General features: G+C 35.6%; 1 protein-coding gene across 1 annotated transcript in view; it reads left to right on the top strand.

Annotated features, from left to right (window-relative positions):
- Nucleotides 1-22,161, top strand: part of CDC73 (cell division cycle 73) — a 126,336-nt gene that overhangs the window by 28,415 nt on the left and 75,760 nt on the right. The window contains exons 8-10 of the mRNA XM_003785600.3: nucleotides 1,952-2,050; nucleotides 4,176-4,254; nucleotides 6,208-6,272. Coding sequence (XP_003785648.1) covers nucleotides 1,952-2,050; nucleotides 4,176-4,254; nucleotides 6,208-6,272 — 243 coding nt within the window. The remainder of the gene's footprint in view (nucleotides 1-1,951; nucleotides 2,051-4,175; nucleotides 4,255-6,207; nucleotides 6,273-22,161) is intronic.

The raw sequence follows: 22,161 nt of genomic DNA, 5'->3' as shown, positions 1-22,161 counted from the left end.
CCCCCTGGGTAGAATACTGTGGCATCACAGCTCACAGCAACCTCCAACTCCTGAGCTCAAGCGAGTCTCCTGCCTCAGCCTCCCAAGTAGCTGGGACCACAGGCGCCCTCCACAACACCCGGCTATTTTTTGGTTGCAGCCGTCTTTGTTGTTTTGGCGGGCTTGGGCTGGATTCAAACCTGCCACCTTAGGTATATGTGGCTGGTGCCTTAGCCACTTGAGCCACAGGCGCTGAGCCTTTTTTTCCAGTTTTAATCTTTTTTTTGAGACAGAGTCTTAACTCTCTTACTCTGTTGCCCTCAGTAGAGTGCCATGGCATCAGCCTAGCCCATAGCAACCTGAAACTCTTGGGCTCAAGGATCCTCTTGCCTAAGCCTTCTTCTGAGTAGCTGGGACTACAGGTGCCTGCTAAAACACCTGTCTAGTTTTTTCTCTTTTTTAGTAGACACAGGGTCTCCCTCTTGCTTAGCCTGGTCTTGAACTCTTGAACTCAAGCAGTCCTCCTGCCTCAGCCTCCCAGAGTGCTAGGATTACAAGTGTGAACCACTACACCTGGTCTAGTTTTAATCTTTAATGCCATAAATATTTTAACTTACACAAACTAATGTTCTTTAGGCTTCTCAGTAATTTCTGAAAGACCCGTATTTGCTGCTCTAAAGAATTACAGGAATTAAAAAAGGAGAAGAGCTAAATAGGTGACACAGACGTATATATTCACTAAGGTTATATTTCACTAATTTTGTAAACATTTATTTGTGTAATATTTATTACTTTTAACTTCTATAAACTTCTTTTGCCTTTGTGCTAAGCAATAACCGGTGATGCATCGATCCTAGCTTCACATAGGTTATATTTTTTAGCAAAAGACATTACAGTCAGAATGCAACTCCATCTTAAGTCAAAGAGCACCTATACTTTCCCACTTAGAAATCTTTGGAAGTGTACATTGACTTTTCTTTTATTGTAATTTACTTTATTAATAGTTAACAATCTAGGATGTTTGCAGCTATCATCAGTTTCAGTGCAATTTCAGGTGCAATTGAGAATTTAGGAATCTCTGGAGGTGTTAGCATAACTAACTTTGAAGTTAAAATACATGCATGTGTACTTTTGATAGCACATGTGAAGGGCTCTCTCTCAAATTGACGTCACTGATTTTGTTCTCAGCAAACTGACCTGGGCTGTTCAACGTGACTTTTGTTGTTCTGATGTTAGTACATGTTCTTTTACAATAATAAATTCATAACCATCAGCAAATATCAATTTAAAATACATGGCATCAGGGCCTTTGAGATCAGCCTGGGCAACACAGTGAGATCCCATTTTCAGAAGCTCTGTAGCCGCTGCAGCTGGATCCCCACATATTACCATATAGCTACCATATAGCTCCTACTTTTAGGACCACCTCCTCAATCTCTAGCTGGCTGCTTCCATGGGTTTTGGGGTAGCTGGCAGCCAGAATAATTACTAATTCTTCTGCAGTGTAGTACTCACAGTATCCCAAAACTTTCAATATCTCATGCCTAATTTCTGGCATCTAAAACTAGCACTGGAGTTTATTATACAGAGGAGGATGTATTAAATAGTAGTTGATTTCTTTCTGAATTAGGAAGCCTGTTTGACAGGTCTGTTACATTTTATTTAAACGTTAGCTTGTTTCCTTTTCAGAATATGAATACATTTGTAGACAATTATGCAATTTAAAATGGAAATAATAAAATGAATAATACTGGTTTTATAGTAGTTTCTGGGTCATTTTCACAGTAGTAGTTGGTTTTTACTTAATGTCTATATAATGATACATCGTTATGATGTAGGAAAGAACCTACAGGAAGAAAACTTAGTTATTGTTTATTAAGTAAAGTTACTATTTTTGTGTATTTTTAAGTAATGTTACTATTTTTGTGTATTTAATTTTAAGTGAGCTTAATTAAAACCATTTATGTTTTAGAATTTTTCCAAGAATATATTTGCAATTCTTCAATCTGTAAAAGCCAGAGAAGAAGGACGTGCACCTGAACAGCGACCGGCCCCAAATGCAGCACCTGTGGTGAGGAATCTTTTACTGCTGTATGGTAATTTTAATGACAGTGCCACGTATATTTCATTGTTGTAATTTTGAACACATCACAGTGTTTTAAAATGAATACATTCTAAATCTTACGCTGATTTGGTATGACTGAAAGATGTGAAAACCCTTCCCAGCATTAAAAGTTACTTACTTCAGTGGTAATTCTTAACTGGAGTTAAGAGTCTGAAAGGGAAAAAGCCCTCTGAGTAAGTAAACTATAGCTGGCCTACTCAGTGTTGTGTGGGAGAATCACTAACCATTGTTAAAACATATAAATCCCCATTACTTTCCAGCTCAGGGGTCTTTTTGCTATCATTGCTATTTGTGACATCTTTCATGTCACTGTACCTTAGTTTCAGCTGCTCTGAGGGTTGACTGCCATACTCTTTGAGATGCCACTTAAGACACTCTGAGAATGTACCCTTCAATTTTATAGAAAGTACTTGAAGCTGCTTTCTTATGACTCAAAAAAGAGGGAAAAATAAAAAATACATGTTTCTGTTTTATGTAGAGTTTTAAAAAGTATCTTGAAATGTTGTAGAGTGTTAATACATCTTTGCAATATGTAGTAATTTTTTTTTTTTTTTTTTGGAGTTTTCGGTGACGGCTGGATTTGAACCTGCCATCTCTGGCATATGGGGCTGGTGCCCTACTCCTTTGAGCCACAGGTGCTACCCTAAGATGTAGTAGTTTTATTTGTTCATGAAATCATTGGTATTTAACTTTCAGAGGTAGTAGATTTTTGCTGATAAATAGATAAATACTTCTGGTGACTCTCCAGTGACTCTCCATTTGTTAGGTGATATGCTAGGGATCTTGAGATATAGTGAAAAAGATTCACAGTCTCTGTTCTCTTTGAGCATAGTCTAATAAGGTAGACTTACTAGATGTTTAAAAAAAATGTTAGTGGGGTAAGTACAGTGATGGTAAAGCACAGGGTGCTGAATTGGTGACATTTGGACTAGCAGTTGGTGGAAAATAACGTGAAACCTTAAAACAATTGAGCCATCATCATTGTGACTGTAAATATATTTTGTGTGTTTATATAATCATTACATTACTTGAAAATTTTAATATTTGGCTCTTGATTATAGAGATGTGTACCAGTGACCGTCTTGATAAGTATCTTCTATTTGGAATAATAGTTGAGATGGAATCCTGCTAGGGTGGCTCTTGTAGCTCAGTGGGTAGGGCGCTGGCCACATACACTGAAGCTGGCAGGTTTGAACCTGGCCCAGGTCAGCTAGAACAACAATGACAACTGCAACAATAATAAAAAAATAGCTGGGTTTTGTGGTGGGTGCCTCTAGTCCCAGTTACTTGGGAGACTGAGCCAAGAAAATTACTTAAGCCCAAGAGTTTGAGGTTGCTGTGAGCTGTGATGCCACGGCATTCTAGCCAGGGCAACAGCTTGAGACTGTCTCAAAAAAAAAAAAAAAAGAAGAAGAAAAGTATTTCATTCTTCATGAATTTTCTGAGCAGCTTTGGGAATAGTCTTTAAATTTGCACTTTTAGTTTATTACAGACTATAAGTTTTGGGTAAAATATTTCTTAATTAAATAATGCATTATTAGATTGACAACTTTTTCTGAGTACTGTATTTAAAATGTAACACCTATTACTTCTATTTTACCCTGTACTTTTATCATGGGTTTATTTTCATAGTTTTCATGTTCATTTAAATTGAGGGTTAATAGTCTGGTGGTAATTCAATTAAAAGGCCTTAATATGTAGCCCAATAAACTTTGAATTAGAAGGCTTTTTTTCTTTTTTGCTTAAAAAATCGTAAGTGGGGGAATATTTCATAAAGATCCTTATGTAACCAGATAGAATTATTAAACATACCTATTTTATTTTTCCTGAGAGTTTTGCCCTTTGCTTTGGTGTTAATGCACTTAGGATCCTTTGCCTTTGTCCCTAATACAGATGCTAATTTTCTAGCAGTAAATAATATTGCAAAAGTAGCATCAAATGACTAGTGGTTTACTTCCAAGTTTTTGTCTTATTGGCTATACTAAGAAAATAATCTCAGAAAATAAATATTTATGAATATTACATAAATGTCATTTTCAAAAATTAACATGTAACTCTTATCTTTCTGTAGGATCCGACGTTGCGTACCAAACAGCCTATCCCAGCTGCCTATAACAGATATGACCAGGAAAGATTCAAAGGAAAAGAAGGCAAGATGCTTGATTTTTATCTTCATCTTAACTGAGTTGATGCTGAAATTGAAAGGCAGTATGGCCTAACGTTAAGAGCTGTGGTTGGCAAAGTAATGTCTGCGGGCGAGATCTGGCCCACTGCATGTATATGTAAATAAAGTTTTGTTGGAACACAGCCACACTCATTCATCTATGTAGTATCTGTGGGTGCTTTAGCTCTGTGACAGCAGTATTGAGTTGTTTCATTAGACACTCTATAGCTTACAGAACCTAAAGATACCATCTGACGCTTTATAGAAAAAAATGGCCAACTCTTGGCTAACAGCATGGATTCTACATTCAGATAGCTTATGTCACAGTTACCTTTTTTTTTTTTTTTTTTTTTGAGACAGAGCCTCAAGCTGTCTCCCTGGGTAGAGTGCTGTGGCATCACAGCTCATAGCAACCTCTAACTCCTGGGCTCAAGCGAGTCTCTTGCCTCAGCCTCCCAAGTAGCTGGGACCACAAGCACCCACCACAATGCCCAGCTATTTTTTGGTTGCTGCCCTCATTGTTGTTTGGCGGGCCCAGGCTGGATTGGAACCCACCACCTTAGGTGTATATGGCTGACGCCTTAGCCACTTGAGCCACAGGCGCTGAGCCGTCACGATTACTTTTAATGCAAATCTTAATGTTACTTTAACTGCATTTATCTCAGTTTTCTCATATGTATAACAGTACTAATAGTGTCTGTCTCTCAGGGTTATGTTAGGGATTGAACAGTTAATAAGTGTTGAGTCTCCAGAGTAGTGTCTGCTATATATAATGAGCTGTTTGATATTGTTAATACTAGTACTGTTTTTAAAGAATTTATTTTAAGGAGATTCTATGTATCAAATCATGTTCCCTAAATTAAAATGTATAAATTGGGAACTTGGGAAACATAGACCTGAGGCAATGATATAGTCTGATAGTCTGATATAGTTCTGATAGTCTGTCTGACGTTCTGGCAAAAGTGAACCATTCCCATACTAGTAAGTTATTAGTGAAGTGAGCCTAACATCAGTATAATTTCTTGGGATCTTTGTTCATGTTGATTTGATTCATGAAAATGTGAGATGGAAGCAACCAGAAGTTTAAAATTTATGATTTTTTTCCTAAATAATCTGAAGTCCATTTATGTTTCTTTAAAGGATAGGTTGCCTTGATGCAGTGAATTTTGTGTGCTGACTTCATTTACTAGATAAAGACACATGTTATTTACATGCCATAGAGAAATAGTGCATTATTTACTGCAGTGTTTTTCTTTTGGAATCAATTTATATAAAGTGGAGATTGGAAAATAATAGCCTAAAGACAATGTCTGACCCTCTGTGGGCCAAATTGGAACACCCCCAATTGAATGCATATGCTGTTTGTCCCGCTCTTGCACAACAACTACAGAATTCAGTAGTTGTGACAGATAATTGATTGCCCACAATTTGTAAAATATTTGCCATACAACTCTTTACAAAAGGGCGTATTGGAACTCTGCCTTGGAACTTCCATCATTATTTACAACATTGCTTTCTATAAAATATATTACATATGCCTCATTGTAACTTTGAAACACAACTTTTTATAACTTAGGGACTTCTCATGGTATTAGGTACTTTTAGTGGTATTATCACTGGGTTTTAATAGTAAGTAATTTGGAAGGTATAAAGTATTTTATTCAGTCTTAATTTTTGAACATAATTGTGTACTGTACATAGTCTTAATCACTACCCACACAATTGGCTTATTGGTGTATATGGAATGTATTTTGAGGTTGATATCCTTCTTAAAATTACTGTCTTTACAAGTATGTAATTCAACTTTATATGTAGTAGCTTTAAGGGTTTGTTATACTGTTGAACTGTCAGATATAATGCAGATTATTGTTTTATATTTGTTATAGATCATAAAATACATGATATATAAAATCTAACAGTAAATCCCTTTTCTTTATAGAAACGGAGGGCTTCAAAATTGACACTATGGGCACCTACCATGGTATGACACTGAAATCTGTAACGGTAAGTTATTTTGACTGCAGATGTTCTTTTGTTCCAGGCATTTTGTGTGAGTAGCAGATGTTGAAGAAAACCGTTGTTCTCTAGTGTTTCCTATTTTAGGCGTTTATCTTTAATGACCCATTGTGCCAATTGATCTGTGTGGTATATTGTTTGATTCGTGGGTATCCTGTTTGTTTTAATTATTTTCTTTCCAAACTGAGTTGAGTATGTGCAAAAGCTGTTTTGATTAACTTGGAAGTAGGATGGTGCTACCTGGTTAGATCATTTAAAGTCATTCATTGAGTTACAAGGTCTATTTGGAAGAGTTCTTTGTCATAGTATCTTGTATTCTTCAAAATGTAATACCTTATGGTCTTTAAAAAGGCAGATTACAGTGTTTGATGTATGGTGTACAAAGTATCAAATACTGGATGTCCATGAATATAAGCCTTTGGTTCACTTTTTTATTTTTTAACGACCTAAAATTGGTTATTTCTAGATGCTGTGCCCAAGTTACATTTAATACTTTTCACTTTCATTTAGGCAACATTAGGACTTGATGATATAGTGCAGGAATTTTGTTAACCTTATTTTGCATATTTATATTCTGGAATATAAAAGCTTCTTGTACTTTAAAAATACTATGTATATATGTTAATTAGAATATATACTTAAAACACTACTACTGAACTTTTGTCTTTATAGATTATCAGATCTTTATGAGCTTTATATGACATGGAATCATGATATCTTTGCTGTGATTTTGCAGAATTAAGATATATCCTTGTTTTTACAGGGAATTTACCATGCTTTACATACATTTCCAGAAGTAGGTAGCAAGTAAGAGTACAGAATCTGGTTTTAAAAGTTAGAATTTGCTTTTTTACACTTTAAAGTACAATTGGATTTCAGTTATCTTACTGATAACTTGTTTTAAAATGTCATTAGATTTGTTTTTGTATTATTAAAATTGTGTGAAGCTGGGTGTGATAGCACTTGGTGAGGCTGAGGCAGGATGCTTGCTTGAGCCCAGGAGTCAGAGCCTTCAGTGAGCTATGATCATGTCACTGCACCTGGACAATAAACATAGCTAGATTTCCAATATGTAGCTAAGTTGTTAGAGGTATAATAATATTACCATTAGCTCTCACTTTCTGGAGCATCTAAAATTTCAGTCTCTCAGTCAGGTTATATTCTTAAAAGTAGGAACTGCTACATTAGTAATGTCCCCCCCACCCTACCATTTTATAAAGCTTTTGTAAGTCCTTTTTATAAAGCTTCTTTCATTCTCATTTTGTTGTTAATTAATTTGATGTTTATCCTTTAATAGAAGTATTTTGGGAGTGCTACAGTAGCAGTGATGTCCTAGAGTTACGTCTAGAGCCCAGGCCTGCAGAAGATGGAGATCATTGTTTAATACTTTCTTCCTGGCTTGGGGCCTGTAGCTCAGTGAGTGGGGCGCTGGCCACATACACCAAGGCTGGTGGGTTTGAGCCTGGCCCAGACCTGCTAAACAACAATGATAACTGCAGCCAAAAAAGGCTAGGCATTGTGGTGGGTGCCTGTAGTCCCAGCTGCTTGGGAGGCTGAGGCAAGAGAATCACTTAAGCCCAAGAGTTTGAGGTGGTTGTGAGCTATGATGCCACCGAGGGTGACATAGTGAGAGTCTGTCTCAAGGGGAAAAAAAAATACTGTTCTTCTTTCTTCCTTAGGGTTCTTATTCCTTTTTTCTTTCCTCTCTTCCTCAAGCAAGTATTTGTTGAGTATATGTAGTGTACTAAGTGCCATGTGCTGGGCTGGGTGCTAGAATACCAAAGATGAGCAGTGCCAAATGTGTTCTTGAGGATTGACTTATGGTCTGGTTTCTACACATTAGTCAGTCATTCACATATAAAATTGGGACTGTGGGGGCTGTGCCTGTGGCTCAAAAGGGTAGGGTGCCGGTCCCATATGCTGGAGGTGGTGGGTTCAAACCCAGCCCCTGCAAAAAACAAAATTGGGACTGTGTCAGGTATGTAGAGGCTTGTTGTGGCACAAGAGCTTAAAATTGGGGGATTTGTTGGCATTAGACTACTTCATTGAGGAGGTAATACTTGAAGACAAACTTGAAGTTTGTGTAGGACTGTGGTCCCCATCTGCCGAGCCCCAGACGAATACTGCCTGAGCTCTGCCTCCTGAGAATGTAATGGAAACATTAGAATCTCATAGGAAGGAGAAACCTACTGGAAACTGTACGGAGAGATTTAGGTTGCATAATTCTTAGGAGAAACCTAATGCCTGATGATCTGAGGTGGAGCCGAGGCAGTGATGCTAATACTAGGGAGTGGCTGCAAATATAGATTATCATTAGCAAAGAGGTTTGACTTCATAAAGACTATAATAAATCAGTTGCTTGTAGACTCATGTCAAAACTCTTCTCAGTGAGTGGCAAGTGCCAGTGAAGCTGTATCTGGTGGCAGGTGAGTTGATGTACTTCAGTCATATAGCTGCATCTGGTGGCAGGTTTTAAGTCAGAATGAGCCAAGTGAATAAACTTTGTCCATGCTGGAAGAGGATCAACTGCTAAGGATTGCCACTGTTGGTGACCTTAAAAATGTGTTGAGACAACTTTACATCTGTGAAATGCCTACTTCTACTTCCAACATCCTATCTTTGTAAAGAAGGGTTTTCTGAAGTGACAACCACCAAAACAAGATTGCAGAGTAGAGTGGACATAAGCAACACACTTTGGGTGTCACTGTATCCCATCACCCCCAGATGGGACTGTCTAGGTTGCAGGAAAACAAGTTCAGGGCTCCCACTGATTCTCATTATGGTGAGTTGTATAGTTATCTCATTTTATATGTAATTTTACATATAAAATAATAGAAATAAAGTATACAATAAATATAATGTGCTTTAGTCATCCCCAAATCATCCCCCTTTCTCCCAGTCCATGGAAAAATTGTCTGCCATAAAATTGTTATCTGGTGCCAAAAAAGTTGGAGATTGCTGGTATAGGAGTTAAGTTGGTGAAGATGATAGGAAAGCACGTTTTAGGAACAGTGAACAAAAAAACTAAGCATAAAAGCCCTTTTATGGGAAGAACTTGGAAAGTATAAAGATTTGAAAGAAGACTGTATTGTGTATATTTGAGGGATGACTATAGGAAAGTTTCTCCCAAAAGTTAGAGCCTACTTGCTCATGAAATTGACAGTGTGTTTCTTTGAGCACACTGCGGAGTCATTCCTTGTGCCAATCTAAATGTGGCCCCAGATGGGCTAGATAGAGGTTCACAGTCTTGCATGGCAGCACCCACATCTACCTGAGCAGTGTATACCTTTTTTTAGCTAAGTTGTTTTCTCTAGATTGCCAGACTACTCACTATCCTGTTGTCCTTTATCTGGCCCTCTTTACTTATTTATGCTACCTTCATAGACATTATTGGCTTTTGAGTTTGAAATTCCTGATCTAAATAAAAGCAGCACCAGCTTGTTAAAGAGAAGTTAATCAGTTGGAAACACTAAAAATGTAAAGCTTTGAAGTTGTTCCTGGCTTTGAATTTGTGTCTGGCTTTGCCACACACATTCTGCTGCTGGTGAAGTTAAGAAGGTCATTTAACCTTTCTATCAGGAGTGTTTTTATTTTATGGTAAAGATAATACAACTTAACATCTTAGTATTGTTGGAGATTAAAGGAGTCACTATATGTAATATGCTTAGTACAGAGAGGACTTAGGAAATAATGGCACTTTTATTATGAACTAATGGTTTTATAAATCTCAGTTTAACATATGTATATGTCTAGGCAGCTAAAGCTTCAGGGAAGTGTTTAATATTACCTGTTAATAATATTCAATTTTCATTAAAAGTTATGAGGACTTACTTGTTTAAATACTAAGAGAATTCTTTTCCTCTCAAGTAATTAGGATATTTTTTACTGTAGCTGTATGTTTATCTTATATGCCTTAGAGAGAAAATAGCTACAACGAAGTTATGTAAAAACGATGATAACTGGTTTTCTCTTTTTCCATCTGTTAGGGCTTATATATAGAAAAAATTGTAATTTATTTAGATTTAAATTATTTACTTTAAATAGTATACTGTGTATAAAGTGTTTGGAATTTTAATATGTAGTCACAGAATTATAATATTTTATGATTTGTGATTTTTCTGCACTCTGCATTTAAACTGAAATATTATTCTGCTTGTTAGAATATTATATTGTGCTTGAAATAATTTTCAAAACTTGTTGGTTGCCTTGATACCTCAGGGAACAGGGTTTTCTATCCTAAGCCAGTATAAGTGGTATAAAGTTATACTCTCTAAACAAAACAAAACTTTTTTTTAAATATATAGCTCACAAAATATAAAAATTAAAATATCATCTATAATAACCCATTATATCTCTTAAGCTTTTGAAGTTTATATACTTACTGCCTGTTACATGAATATGTCACTATTAACATGATTTTTATATTAGATCTCCATTTTCATAGACTTTTCCAGGAAGCCATCACTAAATTGAATAGATAGTATTTTTTTCCTTTGTACTCATAAAATATTCTTTATCCTTTTTGGCCCTGTTATAGTAATTTTCTTCTTGATTTTTTTCAGCTCTTTTTTTGGGGGTGGATAATGTTCTGGTTGTAGATTTGGACTGTGTCTTCTACAAGAGAGATATGAGAGAGAACTTTCTGTTATGATGTATTGGCCTGTTGTAGTATATTAAGCATCAGTTTTCTCAATTGAAAAAGGGTACAGCTTACTTGGGGATTTTTTTTTTTTTTTGAGGTTTAGATGTATATATTTTTTAGCATTGTGTTTTTTGATTATAGCATGTAATTATTTTTTGCAGAAATGTTTTTATATTAAACATAAAATATTTCATATATCTTTTATAATGAATAATGTAGAGAATAGTCTTTATTTCTGGTTGGCTGGTATTTAGAGTTATACTTATTTAGATGGGTGGGTACTAATTTCATTTCACTTACACCTTATTTGTGGTAAGAGGTATTGGAATGTGATTCAACTATAATATTTTGTAATCAACGTTTTGATGCTACTGTACTTAAAGAAAAATGAATTATTTTTTTCATTTCATTTCAACCAGAAAGAACATATTGATAGGTGTCAGAGAATCTTAATACATATTAAATGAAGTTTTTTGTGTGTGTTTTTCAGTTTTTGTATCTTAGTGTGATTTATTGAAAATCTTATTTCACTCTGTATGGTCTACTGTATACTGTAGGATGGTACTTTTAGTGCAAACTTATACAATTAAACTTCAGTAATTTAGCTTTGCATTTCATCAAAGGGTAATTATTGTTTAGTATCTGTAGCACACCTTAGTAATCTGTCAATGATTATATAGTTATGGCTACTATCACATAACACTCGAGACTTACTTTCAACCGATACATAAAGCTATTTTTGGCATATATGTCAGGAGTAATCTGGAAACCATTGCTTAATTTTTAATAAATTTAACATTGCTTTGTCTCAAAATGTTTTAATATTCATCATTATAAGAATAGGGGAGTAGCTAGGCATTGTGGTGTACACTTATAGTCCCAGCTACTTGGGAGGCTGAGGCAAGAGGATTGCTTCAGCCCAAGAGTTGGAGGTTGCTGTGGTGATGTGATGATGATAACCATGGCACTGTACTCTGGGTAACAGTGAGACCCTTTCTCAAAAAAAAAAAAAAAAAAAAAAAGGAGAAAATAGAAACCAGTTTGGAAATATGATGGTATTTTGTTAACAACATAATAAAAATTTATACTATGAAATTTCAGTTTGGTTATATGTTTTCTTAATTGTAGTTCAGTGTTTAATGTTATAATTCTTCATGACTCTCAGAATTGCACAAAAACAGATTTTAGTTTTTTTAGTTTAATATTCTCTTCTGGACATTTTACAGTAGAACCTTTTATCTCAATTTCTGTTTACCTGCATTGGTGCAACTTTAATCCATTCTATTTTAACAAAATTAGTGTGTTAAAGATATTTAGTCTTTTAAATTCTAACTTCTCAGTGTACTTGTAGACTAACCACTACTGTTCTTTAACACACAAATGCTTTTATTTTATATAGTCTTTCCCTTCATTATTTTGAAAAGGAAAGATTAATCTTTAATTCTTTTAATTTCATGAGATGATTTGAACCAGTTTGTGGATATGAAGAATACAGAGTGTATTATAACGTGGTATGTTTGGGTGTTTAGGTGTGTTCTTGATGAGCACTTTTTGTTGGCTGAGCTTCAGTTTGCTATGTCAGTTTCCAGGTCTTTGTAAATTGGATTAGATTTTAGTGGCTTTTCAACCTTTAATATAATTCTTGCATTCAAATATTATTTTTTGCCTTAGTATTATTCATAGTATTGTCTAGTGAGTTCATCCTCTCTCTGTCCTTCCCCCCCGCCCCCATCCTGCCAAACCTCATTAGATCTTTAATTCTACATTTTGGTTTCTTTTCCAGGTCTTTTTCTTGATGGATGTTTCTTTTAGTGTTGTTCTTCTTGTCTTTCCTGCTTCTCATGTTCCTCTGTGAGTGACTGTTCCATGTTTATTTTCAATATCTTTTTTAAACTCTTATTTGCTTCTGGTCTGGACAAATCTTACTATTTAGAAACTAAGCTTTTATTTGAAATTTTAGACTGAATAAGTTTGGTACATTCATTTGAAATACTTAGACATTAAACACTGAGGGTGGCGGGTTTGAACCCGGCCCGGACCAGCTAAACAACAATGACGACTACAACAAAAAAATGGCCAGGAGTTGTCGTGGGTGCCTGTAGTCCTAGCTACTTGGGAGGCTGGGGCAAGAAAAAACGCTTAAGCTCAGGACTCTAAGGTGGTTGTGAGCTGTGATGCCACAGCACTCTGCTGAGGACAAAATAATGAAACTCTGTCTCAGAAAAAAATAAAAAAGAACTAGAAAAATTAGCCAACCATGGTGGTGTACATCTGTATTCCCAGCTATAGGGGAGGCTGAGGCAGGTTGATCACTTGATTCAGTGAGCTATGATGAAGCCATTGCACTTTAGTGGGGATGACAGAGTGAGACCTTATAGAACTTAGATATTTGTCTCACTGTTGAACTTGTCATATTTTATGAAAGCTAAGTTATTGAAAAAACTTTTGTTTTTTACATTTACATTTTTGTAGCAGTATGTAAGATCAAATAGAGTTATTTGGAAATCAAGTCAATTTAATATTTTTAAAGATTATAGTTAGAATTGATTCAGTCTTTTAACATTGTCTATAAATAGTAAATTCTGGTTTACTATTTACTATAGACAATTTAACATTGTCTATAAATAGTAAATTCTGATTACAATCAATCCTGTAATCGTTACCCTTCCCAAATTTGGTATTTTTAGATAGCTGCTTCAGTCTTCCTGAAGTATCTTTTGGTCATTTTAATTTTATATATGTTGCCATGAATTCCTAATATATTTCAGTATGCCAAATTTGAAAACTAAAATTAAGTATCTCTTTGATCTTTCAGAAATTTCTATTCTATGGATGACTTTTAGTTTTCTTAATAGAAAACAAAACCCCCCACATTCAGCTTCTAATACAATATTTTAATAATTTATCTTAAAAAGCTTACAAATATTTCACAGTGTCCTTAGTAATTATTGAACTTTAAATACATAGAGTAATGGATGTTATAGGCACATTATAATTCATCGAGAACTTTGTGTGTATTACCTTTTTTCTACAAAAGTTACTTTAATAATAATGAGAAAATGAACTTTAAAAACTTTACAGATCAATGACTATAAAAAAACAAAAAATAGATATTGGGAAACATTTTTCCTTATCTAGATTAAATGTAATATATGATCTAATACTTTCTAATTCATTGATAAAAGTCAGTTTTGGGGAGTCCTGTGATATACAAAAGTTTGAATTATTTCTAACTTTTCTGAGTCATTAGTATATTTGAAAAGTTTGTATGTATTTAAAGCTTTAAAATCAATGTAAAGGTCATGCATGGGGTAGTAGATTTTATAAAAGTATGTTTTACTGTGTCATACTGCCACTTACATTTTATAGTGGAACTGTCTTGTAGATCACCAAAGATCAATTCATAGTCAGAGAATCTGATTCTAAGTGCCTGAATAATTTTCATTAGCATTTTTGTTATGTAACAGATCAGAGGATAAATACTTGCTGATGAATAGCAGTACAGAAGGTTTTGTTGCTTGGGAAAGATAAACAGGTTGGATCCCAAGTTGCCCCAGAGTGACATACTTTAGTGATTTGCCATGGCCCAAGGAAAGGCTGAGAATCTTGGTAATAGTAGAGCATGAGAAATTAAATCATTTTAATCAAGCTTATGCAAGTAGCATCAGAAATCAAATGACTGATTTGTTAATTTACAGTGAGAAATGTAATTGCTAAGAGCACTGGATGATTTCTCCATCTAGCACATACATGTCCTCCATGTAAAGAAGTTACATTGGAAGTCACAGTTTCACAATGAGCATGTAATAAATTAAATCCTTCAAGAGTATAAAGGTATTAAAATAGTTGTGTATTTGCCAGGCCAGAGTATCTTGCCCTTTGGAGTTGCCTAGATGGATAGGCTTTGTCATCATTTGCTGCTGTGACTTCTGTTCCTTGTTGTTGCGTCTACTAATCCCTCTCCAGATGAGTATGATGTGTTATTTCTTTACATGCATACATTGCTGATTTAATTTCAGGACTAACATTTCTTTCCATTCTGTTTCATTTATTAAAAAGTGAGGGAGTAGGGTAGCACCTGTGGCTCAAAGGAGTAGGGTGCTGACCCCATATGCCAAGGGTGGCTGGTTCAAACCCAGCCCTGGCCAAAAACTGCAAAAAAAAAAAAAAAAGTGAGGAAGGGAGTTCTTTTGTATTTGAAGTTATTTATTTTTTGTGTTTATTTACCAACATTGCATTGTGCATATATATATACATACTATTCAAATCATTTATATACATGTGTGATTTTTTTTTTTTTTTATGAATCATTTGAAAGTAGGTTGTAGACATCACAAGACTTAGTCCATGGGTGGTGGAAGGGTGACTGGAAAGATCACCTATATTTCTGTCTAACAAGGGTACAAGTGAACTTTTCTAGAACTAGAATATAAATGTTTTGACACAATGACTATGCAAATGACATGAAATTTATGTGAACCAGCTTGATGAAAGTATTTCAAAATGTATATGAAAACACTACACTGTACCGCATGTTTGCATTAATGTATACAGCTATCATTTAATTAAAAAAAAAAAAGACAGTCCATTTTAGTCAGTATCTTCTCAGAACCAGATCTTTTTCCTGTGGATCCACAATACTGTCATCACACCCAAAACATTTAATATTAACATAATAACATAATCAGTTATAAAGCCTGTGGTTAGTTTTGTATTGCTGCTGTAACAAATTACCACAAATGTAATGGCTTAATACAACAAAAATTTATTATTATGTAGTTCCGAAGGTCATAAGTCTGACATAGGTCTCCATAGGGTGAAATCAAGGTGTTGGCAGGGCTACTTTTCTTTGCAGAGGCTCTAGGAGTGCATCCCTGAATTTGAAATTCTTAATGTAGATATCCAAAGGATTTGCTTTATCACTAGAGAAGGTAGACGTCATAGAATAATACTGCTTTAAGTTTGAACTCTAGGCCTAAAATTAGTCCCATAGAAGATAATCAAATTAAGGAGGTTATTTAAATCTTACTCTTGATCAATGGAGTAATTTCAGTGCTACAAAGTACCACAATTTGTTTTCTTAGCATTGTATAAAGTACTTTTAGAATGCAGTCAGAATAGGTATAAATGGCTCGGCGCCTATAGCTCAACCGGCTAAGGCGCCAGCCATGTACACCTAAGGTGGCGGGTTCGAATCCCCAGCCTGGACCTGCCAAACAACGACAGCTACAACCAAAAAAAAAAAAAAATAGCTGGGTGTTGTGGCGGGCGCCTGTGGTCCCAGCTACTTGGGAGGCGGAGGCAGGAGACTCGCTTGAGCCCAGGAGTTGGAGGTTGCTGTGAGCTGTAATGCCACGGCACTCTACCCAGGGGGACAGCTTGAGGCTCTGTCTCAGAAAAAAAAAAAAAAAAAAAAAAAGGAATAGGTATAAACTAAATATAGTTAAAGCATATATAGAGAAGTACTAATATGAGTACAGTTGTAGAAGAATTTATGTATAGAAAGAAATATCATCATTCTGTGTTGCCATGAGCATTTTACATGGCCTCAGAGTGGTAGCATTAAAAATTTGACATTCATTTGAAAAATCTGAATATGTATACAGCATAACTACAGAGTACGAAGGTTTTTTCATAAGAGTAATTGGATTATGTAGAAAGTTTGTTCACATTTTACTTGGTTATACTTACATAAAATTCATTTAGTGAAGTTAGCAAAACTGTTTTCAGTAATAGGAAAAGTTTCTTTCTCTCCTCCTTTCTTCTGTTTCCCCTTCCAGTGCTTCTTACCGGCCAAATATACTTTCCTCTTCTTTCCTCACATGCATAAAACCGATAAAAACATGATTGAGGTCTCTGCTAGCACATTTAAACTAAGTATAGTGACATTTGTATTTGGTCTGCAGTGAAAACCTACCTTTCTTATGGACTTTTATTTACTTAGGGTTAGGCTAGGGTGCTCTCAGACTCCTGTCCTTATCCTGTTTTCCTGCCTCAAGCTCCCAAAGTGTTGGGGTTATAGATATGAGCTACTTTGCCAGGCTTCAAATAGTATATATTTTAGGCTAGGCCAGTTGACAAAAATCAAAGAAATCATGTAGGTACATAGGAAATAAGAGAGAAATCAAATTTCCACATGTTTTTAATAAGTATAATGTATAACAATCTGTAATACTCATTTGCTAATGAGAAGAATAGAATCTCTGGGGTTCTCAGTGAATGTTATCTGTTAACCCAGATTAATTGCAAACATTGCTCTATTAGTGCTGATATATAATGAGATTTTGTATATTTCATCTTTGAAAAAATATCTTTTCATCCAAATAGGAACTGCTAAATACTATCATTCCATGAGCATATGATAGTGAGTATATCTGTCACTTGGAAGGCATTTCTAGAATGCTACTAGACTTTGATCTCTACTATTTTCTTGATATTTGCCTTTTTTAGCTTGTCATTGATTACATTGCAGATTTATCATTGGCAATGTAGAGTTAGATGGAAGTTTTCTAGTTAATGTTATACAGATTTTGAAATAAGGAAATGTTGTTTGTATTGAGGTCTGAAGAATGCAGCCTGAACTCTGCTTTGAGTTTTGAAAATATAGTATAGCCTCCATAGTTGACTACTTCCCTATATTGACAGCCACCTTAAATTAACCTAATTTTTATAGACCAGACATGAGTCACATGTACTTATCAGTACAGTAGGCCTAGTTCCTTATGCTTGTTGACCACCTCTGTATGTTGACCAGTTTATTACGACCCCTGGGGTGGTCTACAGAGTTTCTACTTTAGATTTGTATGAGAATGGAATTCTTATTTCTTGTTTTAATTTTTGACAGTACAGAAAGTATGTAAAACAGCTTGAGATTATTTGTAATGCAAACAACAGTAGCTGTCCTCAAAACAAGAATAATAATTTCTTATATATAATTACTGTTTTGTTCTGTTTTTTTATTTTTTTAGATAGTCTCACTTAGTAGCCTGGGTAGAGTGCTGTGGCATCATAGCTCAGAATAACCTCAAACTCTTGGGCTTAAGCAGTCCTCTTGTCTCAGCCTCCTGAGTAGCTGGGACTACAGTCACCCACCACAATGCCCAGCTAGTTTTTCTACTTTTAGTAGAAATGGGGTCTTGCTTTGCTCAGGCTGGTCTCAAACTCTTCAGGCAATCCACCTGCCTTGGCTTCCCATAGTGCCAGGGTTATAGTGCCAGTGGTTATGAGCCACTGTGCCTGGCCCCACTGTTTTAATTTAAGTTGAATTCATTAAAAACAATCATCAAATCTGTAGCAAAATCTAGTTTTTATTATTTATTTTTTAGGGCACTATGTTGCCCTTGGTGTCACAACTCACAACCTCAAACTCTTGGGCTTAACCAATTTTCTTTTTTCTTTTTTTTTTTTTTTTTTGAGACAGAGCCTCAAGCTGTCTCCCTGGGTAGAGTGCCGTGGCATTACAGCTCACAGCAACCTCCAACTCCTGGGCTCAAGCGAGTCTCCTGCCTCCGCCTCCCAAGTAGCTGGGACCACAGGCGCCCGCCACAACGCCCGGCTATTTTTTGGTTGCAGCCGTCATTGTTGTTTGGCGGGTCCAGGCTGGGGATTCTAACCCGCCACCTTAGGTGTACGTGGCTGGCGCCTTAGCCGGTTGAGCTATAGGCGCCGAGCCAACCAAGTTTCTTATTTCAGCTTCCCAAGTAGCTGGGACTGCAGGTGCCCTCCGTAATGCCCAGCTATTATTGTTGTTGTTGCAGTTGTCATTGTTGTTTAGCAGGCCTGGACCAGGTTCAAACCTACCAGCCTCAGTGTATGTGGCTGGTGCTGTAACCACTGTGCTATAGGCTCTGAGCCGCAAAATCTAAGTTTTAAAGCCATTCAGTGTTTGGTATTAGTGGTTGAGGCTGGATCTTCTCATTCAGAAAAATTTAATCTTGGTCCTGAGCTCAGAAAAATCACAGTAAAACTTTACTGTTGATAAAGTATTGGACTTAAGTGGTCGGGCACATCAGTATTATTTCTGACAGAAATTCATAGAACTGATGATGGTTAATCTCTGGGAGCAAGTGAAGTGCCCTGCTGATGAATAAGTATAGGGTATAAATGCCTAACATTTTTACATTTTTACAAGCTTTGTAAATTTGCCTTCTAAGATGTTTTCTGCTGCTCACAAGTTTATCACTATTTGTTGTAAACATCTTAACAGATTCCACTTTAGCTTGTACTCTGTCAGTAGTGTTTTCTCAACTACTTTGAAATTGTTCTTGCCTATAATTGTTTCATGGAGACTATACATAGAGGCTAATTCCTCATTCATTTCAAACATAACATTGACTCCTAAAATAAACAGCTGAGTGGTATTGGTAACATCTTATTGGTATTGATAATAACTCAGCTGTAGCCAAAGAAAACCTCTCATTTGCCTGTCTTTTGATTGAAATTTGCCCTTGCATCTTTTGTCCTCAACTCTTGATGAAAGGCTAATATAGTCTTAAACAGGTTTATTTTCTCTAGATAAGTTTTTTAGTTTGCTTCAGTCAAATACAATTTATGTAACTTTCTTACTTGGCTAGCAAATGAACGCCTCAAATTTGCTTTGCAGTCCGATTTTAATTTGTTTTATTTTTGTGAAAAAATTCTACTGCGATGAGATATTTTATTTTAAACTTCTACTTTTTTTTGATCACTGCTTTCTTGTAAGTTGGGAATATTTTACCAGACTATGCTCCAGTAATATTGATGTATTTTGTATTCTTTCTGCCCAGTTTTAAGTCTCTATAAATAGTGTTTTGCCATCTTACTCATTAACAAAATCTGCATTTCTTTATGTCTTAAGAACATAGTACTAACTGTGACATTATGGGTATGCACTGGTAAGTAAAAAGTAAAATTCAAACATCACTGTGTGGCAAAACACATGGTGTGCAACAAATGTTTCTTGAGTGCCTGCTGCATACTGGATACTGTATGCAGTAGACCACAGAGTTGCAGTGATAAACAGGAGGGAGGACAAAAATACTAGTGCTATGTGCTTTTTGCACGAGTAAACTAAGGTGAAGTAATAATAACTGCATCTTTGTGATATGTAGTATGCCAACCAGCCGTATTAAAACTGAGAGTACTGCATAAGGTTCCTGTTACAAATATTTCATTCTGCTGTTATAAGTGCAGAGGTAGTCACAGATTAAAAATGAATGAGTGTGGTTGCCTTGCAATAAATCTTCATGGATAGTGAAATTTGAATATCATCTAATTTGTACATTTCACAAAATTATTTTTTATTATCTTGATTAAAAAAAAATAGAGATGTAAAAACCATTCTTGGCCTGTGGGTCATACAGAAACAATTAGTGGCTTGTATCTGGCTTAACGGCAGTTGTTTATTAACTTCTTAAGTTTTTATCAGTGGGTATAAAGAGCAGCAATTTTTTCCAATTCAGGCCATTAGTACTTGTTGAATTTTTTGTCTTTAGGTATTGATGGATGAATTATGTATCAAGTAAAAGTACTAACTTAATAAATTTGTAAGAATGGAGATAGTTGTATAATGGCTGTTACTGTGTAATATAGTTAGAATTGTTGTTCACTTTATTTTAGACAATACGGGAATATTAAATGAAAATTATTAATGATGGATTTAAGTTTTAATTTATATTAAAAGCAGTGGGAAACAGTATTCTGAGTTATACTTCTTAGTTCTGAAGGAATAAAAGTTTCATGAATAAATCTTTTATGATCAGAAATGTTTGATTGCTTTGAGTTAAATAGGATGGATTTTTGGCTTTTTTTTTTTTTTTTGAGACATAGAGTCTCACTATGTCGCCCTTGGTAGAGTGCTGTGGTGTCACAACTCACAGCAACCTCCAACTCTTGGGCTTAAGCGATTCTCTTGCCTCAGCCTCCCATGTAGCCAAGACTACAGGCACCCACCACAATGCCCAGCTATTTTTTTTTTTTAATTGCAGTTGTTGTTGTTATTTTAGCTGGCCCAGTCAGGGTTCAAACTCACCAGCCTCAGTGCCTGTGGCTGGTGCCATAACCACTTTGCTATGGGCACCAAGCCGATTTCTGGTATTTTTTTAAAAGAAAATTTCTCATAATGAATGATGTTTTTACTAAGATCATGACATCATACAGTATTTGGGGAACAAAGTTATAAGATGTTTTTATGTTTTGTTGGTTGGTTGGTTGGTTGGTCAGCTAAGGATGAGAAAAAGAGTTTGGGTGCAGAGACGAAGCAGTTGATAAGAGAAGCTGTGTTGAGTTAGATGGCAAATTTGGAAGAGTAGGATAGTGAAGTGGGCATGAAGAAGAAGAGAGGATTAGCAAACTCAGCCTCCTGCAGACCTTGTTAATCTTCCTACCTTAAATATGATAAGACAGCTTACCTTTTTTCATTTGTAGTGATTTTTTGGACATTGTGGTAGCCATCTTGTATGGCCTAGCTTAAGTACAGCACTCCTTCACCCTCCTGTCCCAGGTTGTACTTTCTACCAGCCATGAAGACTGCAGGTATCGGGCGCTGTAGCATTAGCACTTGGAACTGCCTAGCTTTTTCCCTTCTCCCACTGCATATTCTGAATTGTCAGGTTCTTCTAAATTAGCAGTTCTCAAATTGGTTGAGACCCTTATGGGGGTCGAACGACCCTTTCACAGGGGTCGCCTGAATACATCCTGCATATCAGACATTTACGTTATGATTCACGACAGTAGCAAAATTACAGGTATGAAGTAGCAATGAAAATAATTTTATGGTTGGGGGTCACCACAACATGAAGAACTGTATTAAAGGGTCACGGCATTAGAAAGGTTGAGAACCACTGTTCTAAATATAAAGTCTAAACTTAATTAGTACCTGGTAGCTCAAGATGATATGATTATTGCTCCTAAATTATTGCTGTTTCTAATGCCAAGATGTACTAATTTGATCAAAGACTTAATTTTTTAGGCCTAGGCAGCTGATGTAATTGGGAAATAGAGGTTTTTTTCTTTGAAATGAATTCATGAGTGCCTTTAAACAGAGTGCATACTTAGAAAATACGAATAATAACATAGCAAATCTTAAGGATTCTTGTGTTCTTCTCTGAGCACAATAGATCTGGAAAGAGGAAAATCCCTAGTTAACTTGCACACTCAAGTCAGGCAACCAGTCACAGGATATCAGCTTAGAGAAAGGAGTATCATTCTCTAATTGACTCTCTTTTAGTCCATCTTCGTAATTTTTTTTTTTTTTTT

The sequence above is a fragment of the Otolemur garnettii genome, unplaced genomic scaffold (genome assembly GCF_000181295.1).
Source record: "Otolemur garnettii isolate 467f Iridium unplaced genomic scaffold, OtoGar3 scaffold00016, whole genome shotgun sequence".
NCBI lineage: Eukaryota > Metazoa > Chordata > Mammalia > Primates > Galagidae > Otolemur > Otolemur garnettii.
The sequence above is the reverse complement of the archived record's forward strand: the minus strand, read 5'-3'. Positions and strand labels throughout refer to the sequence as shown.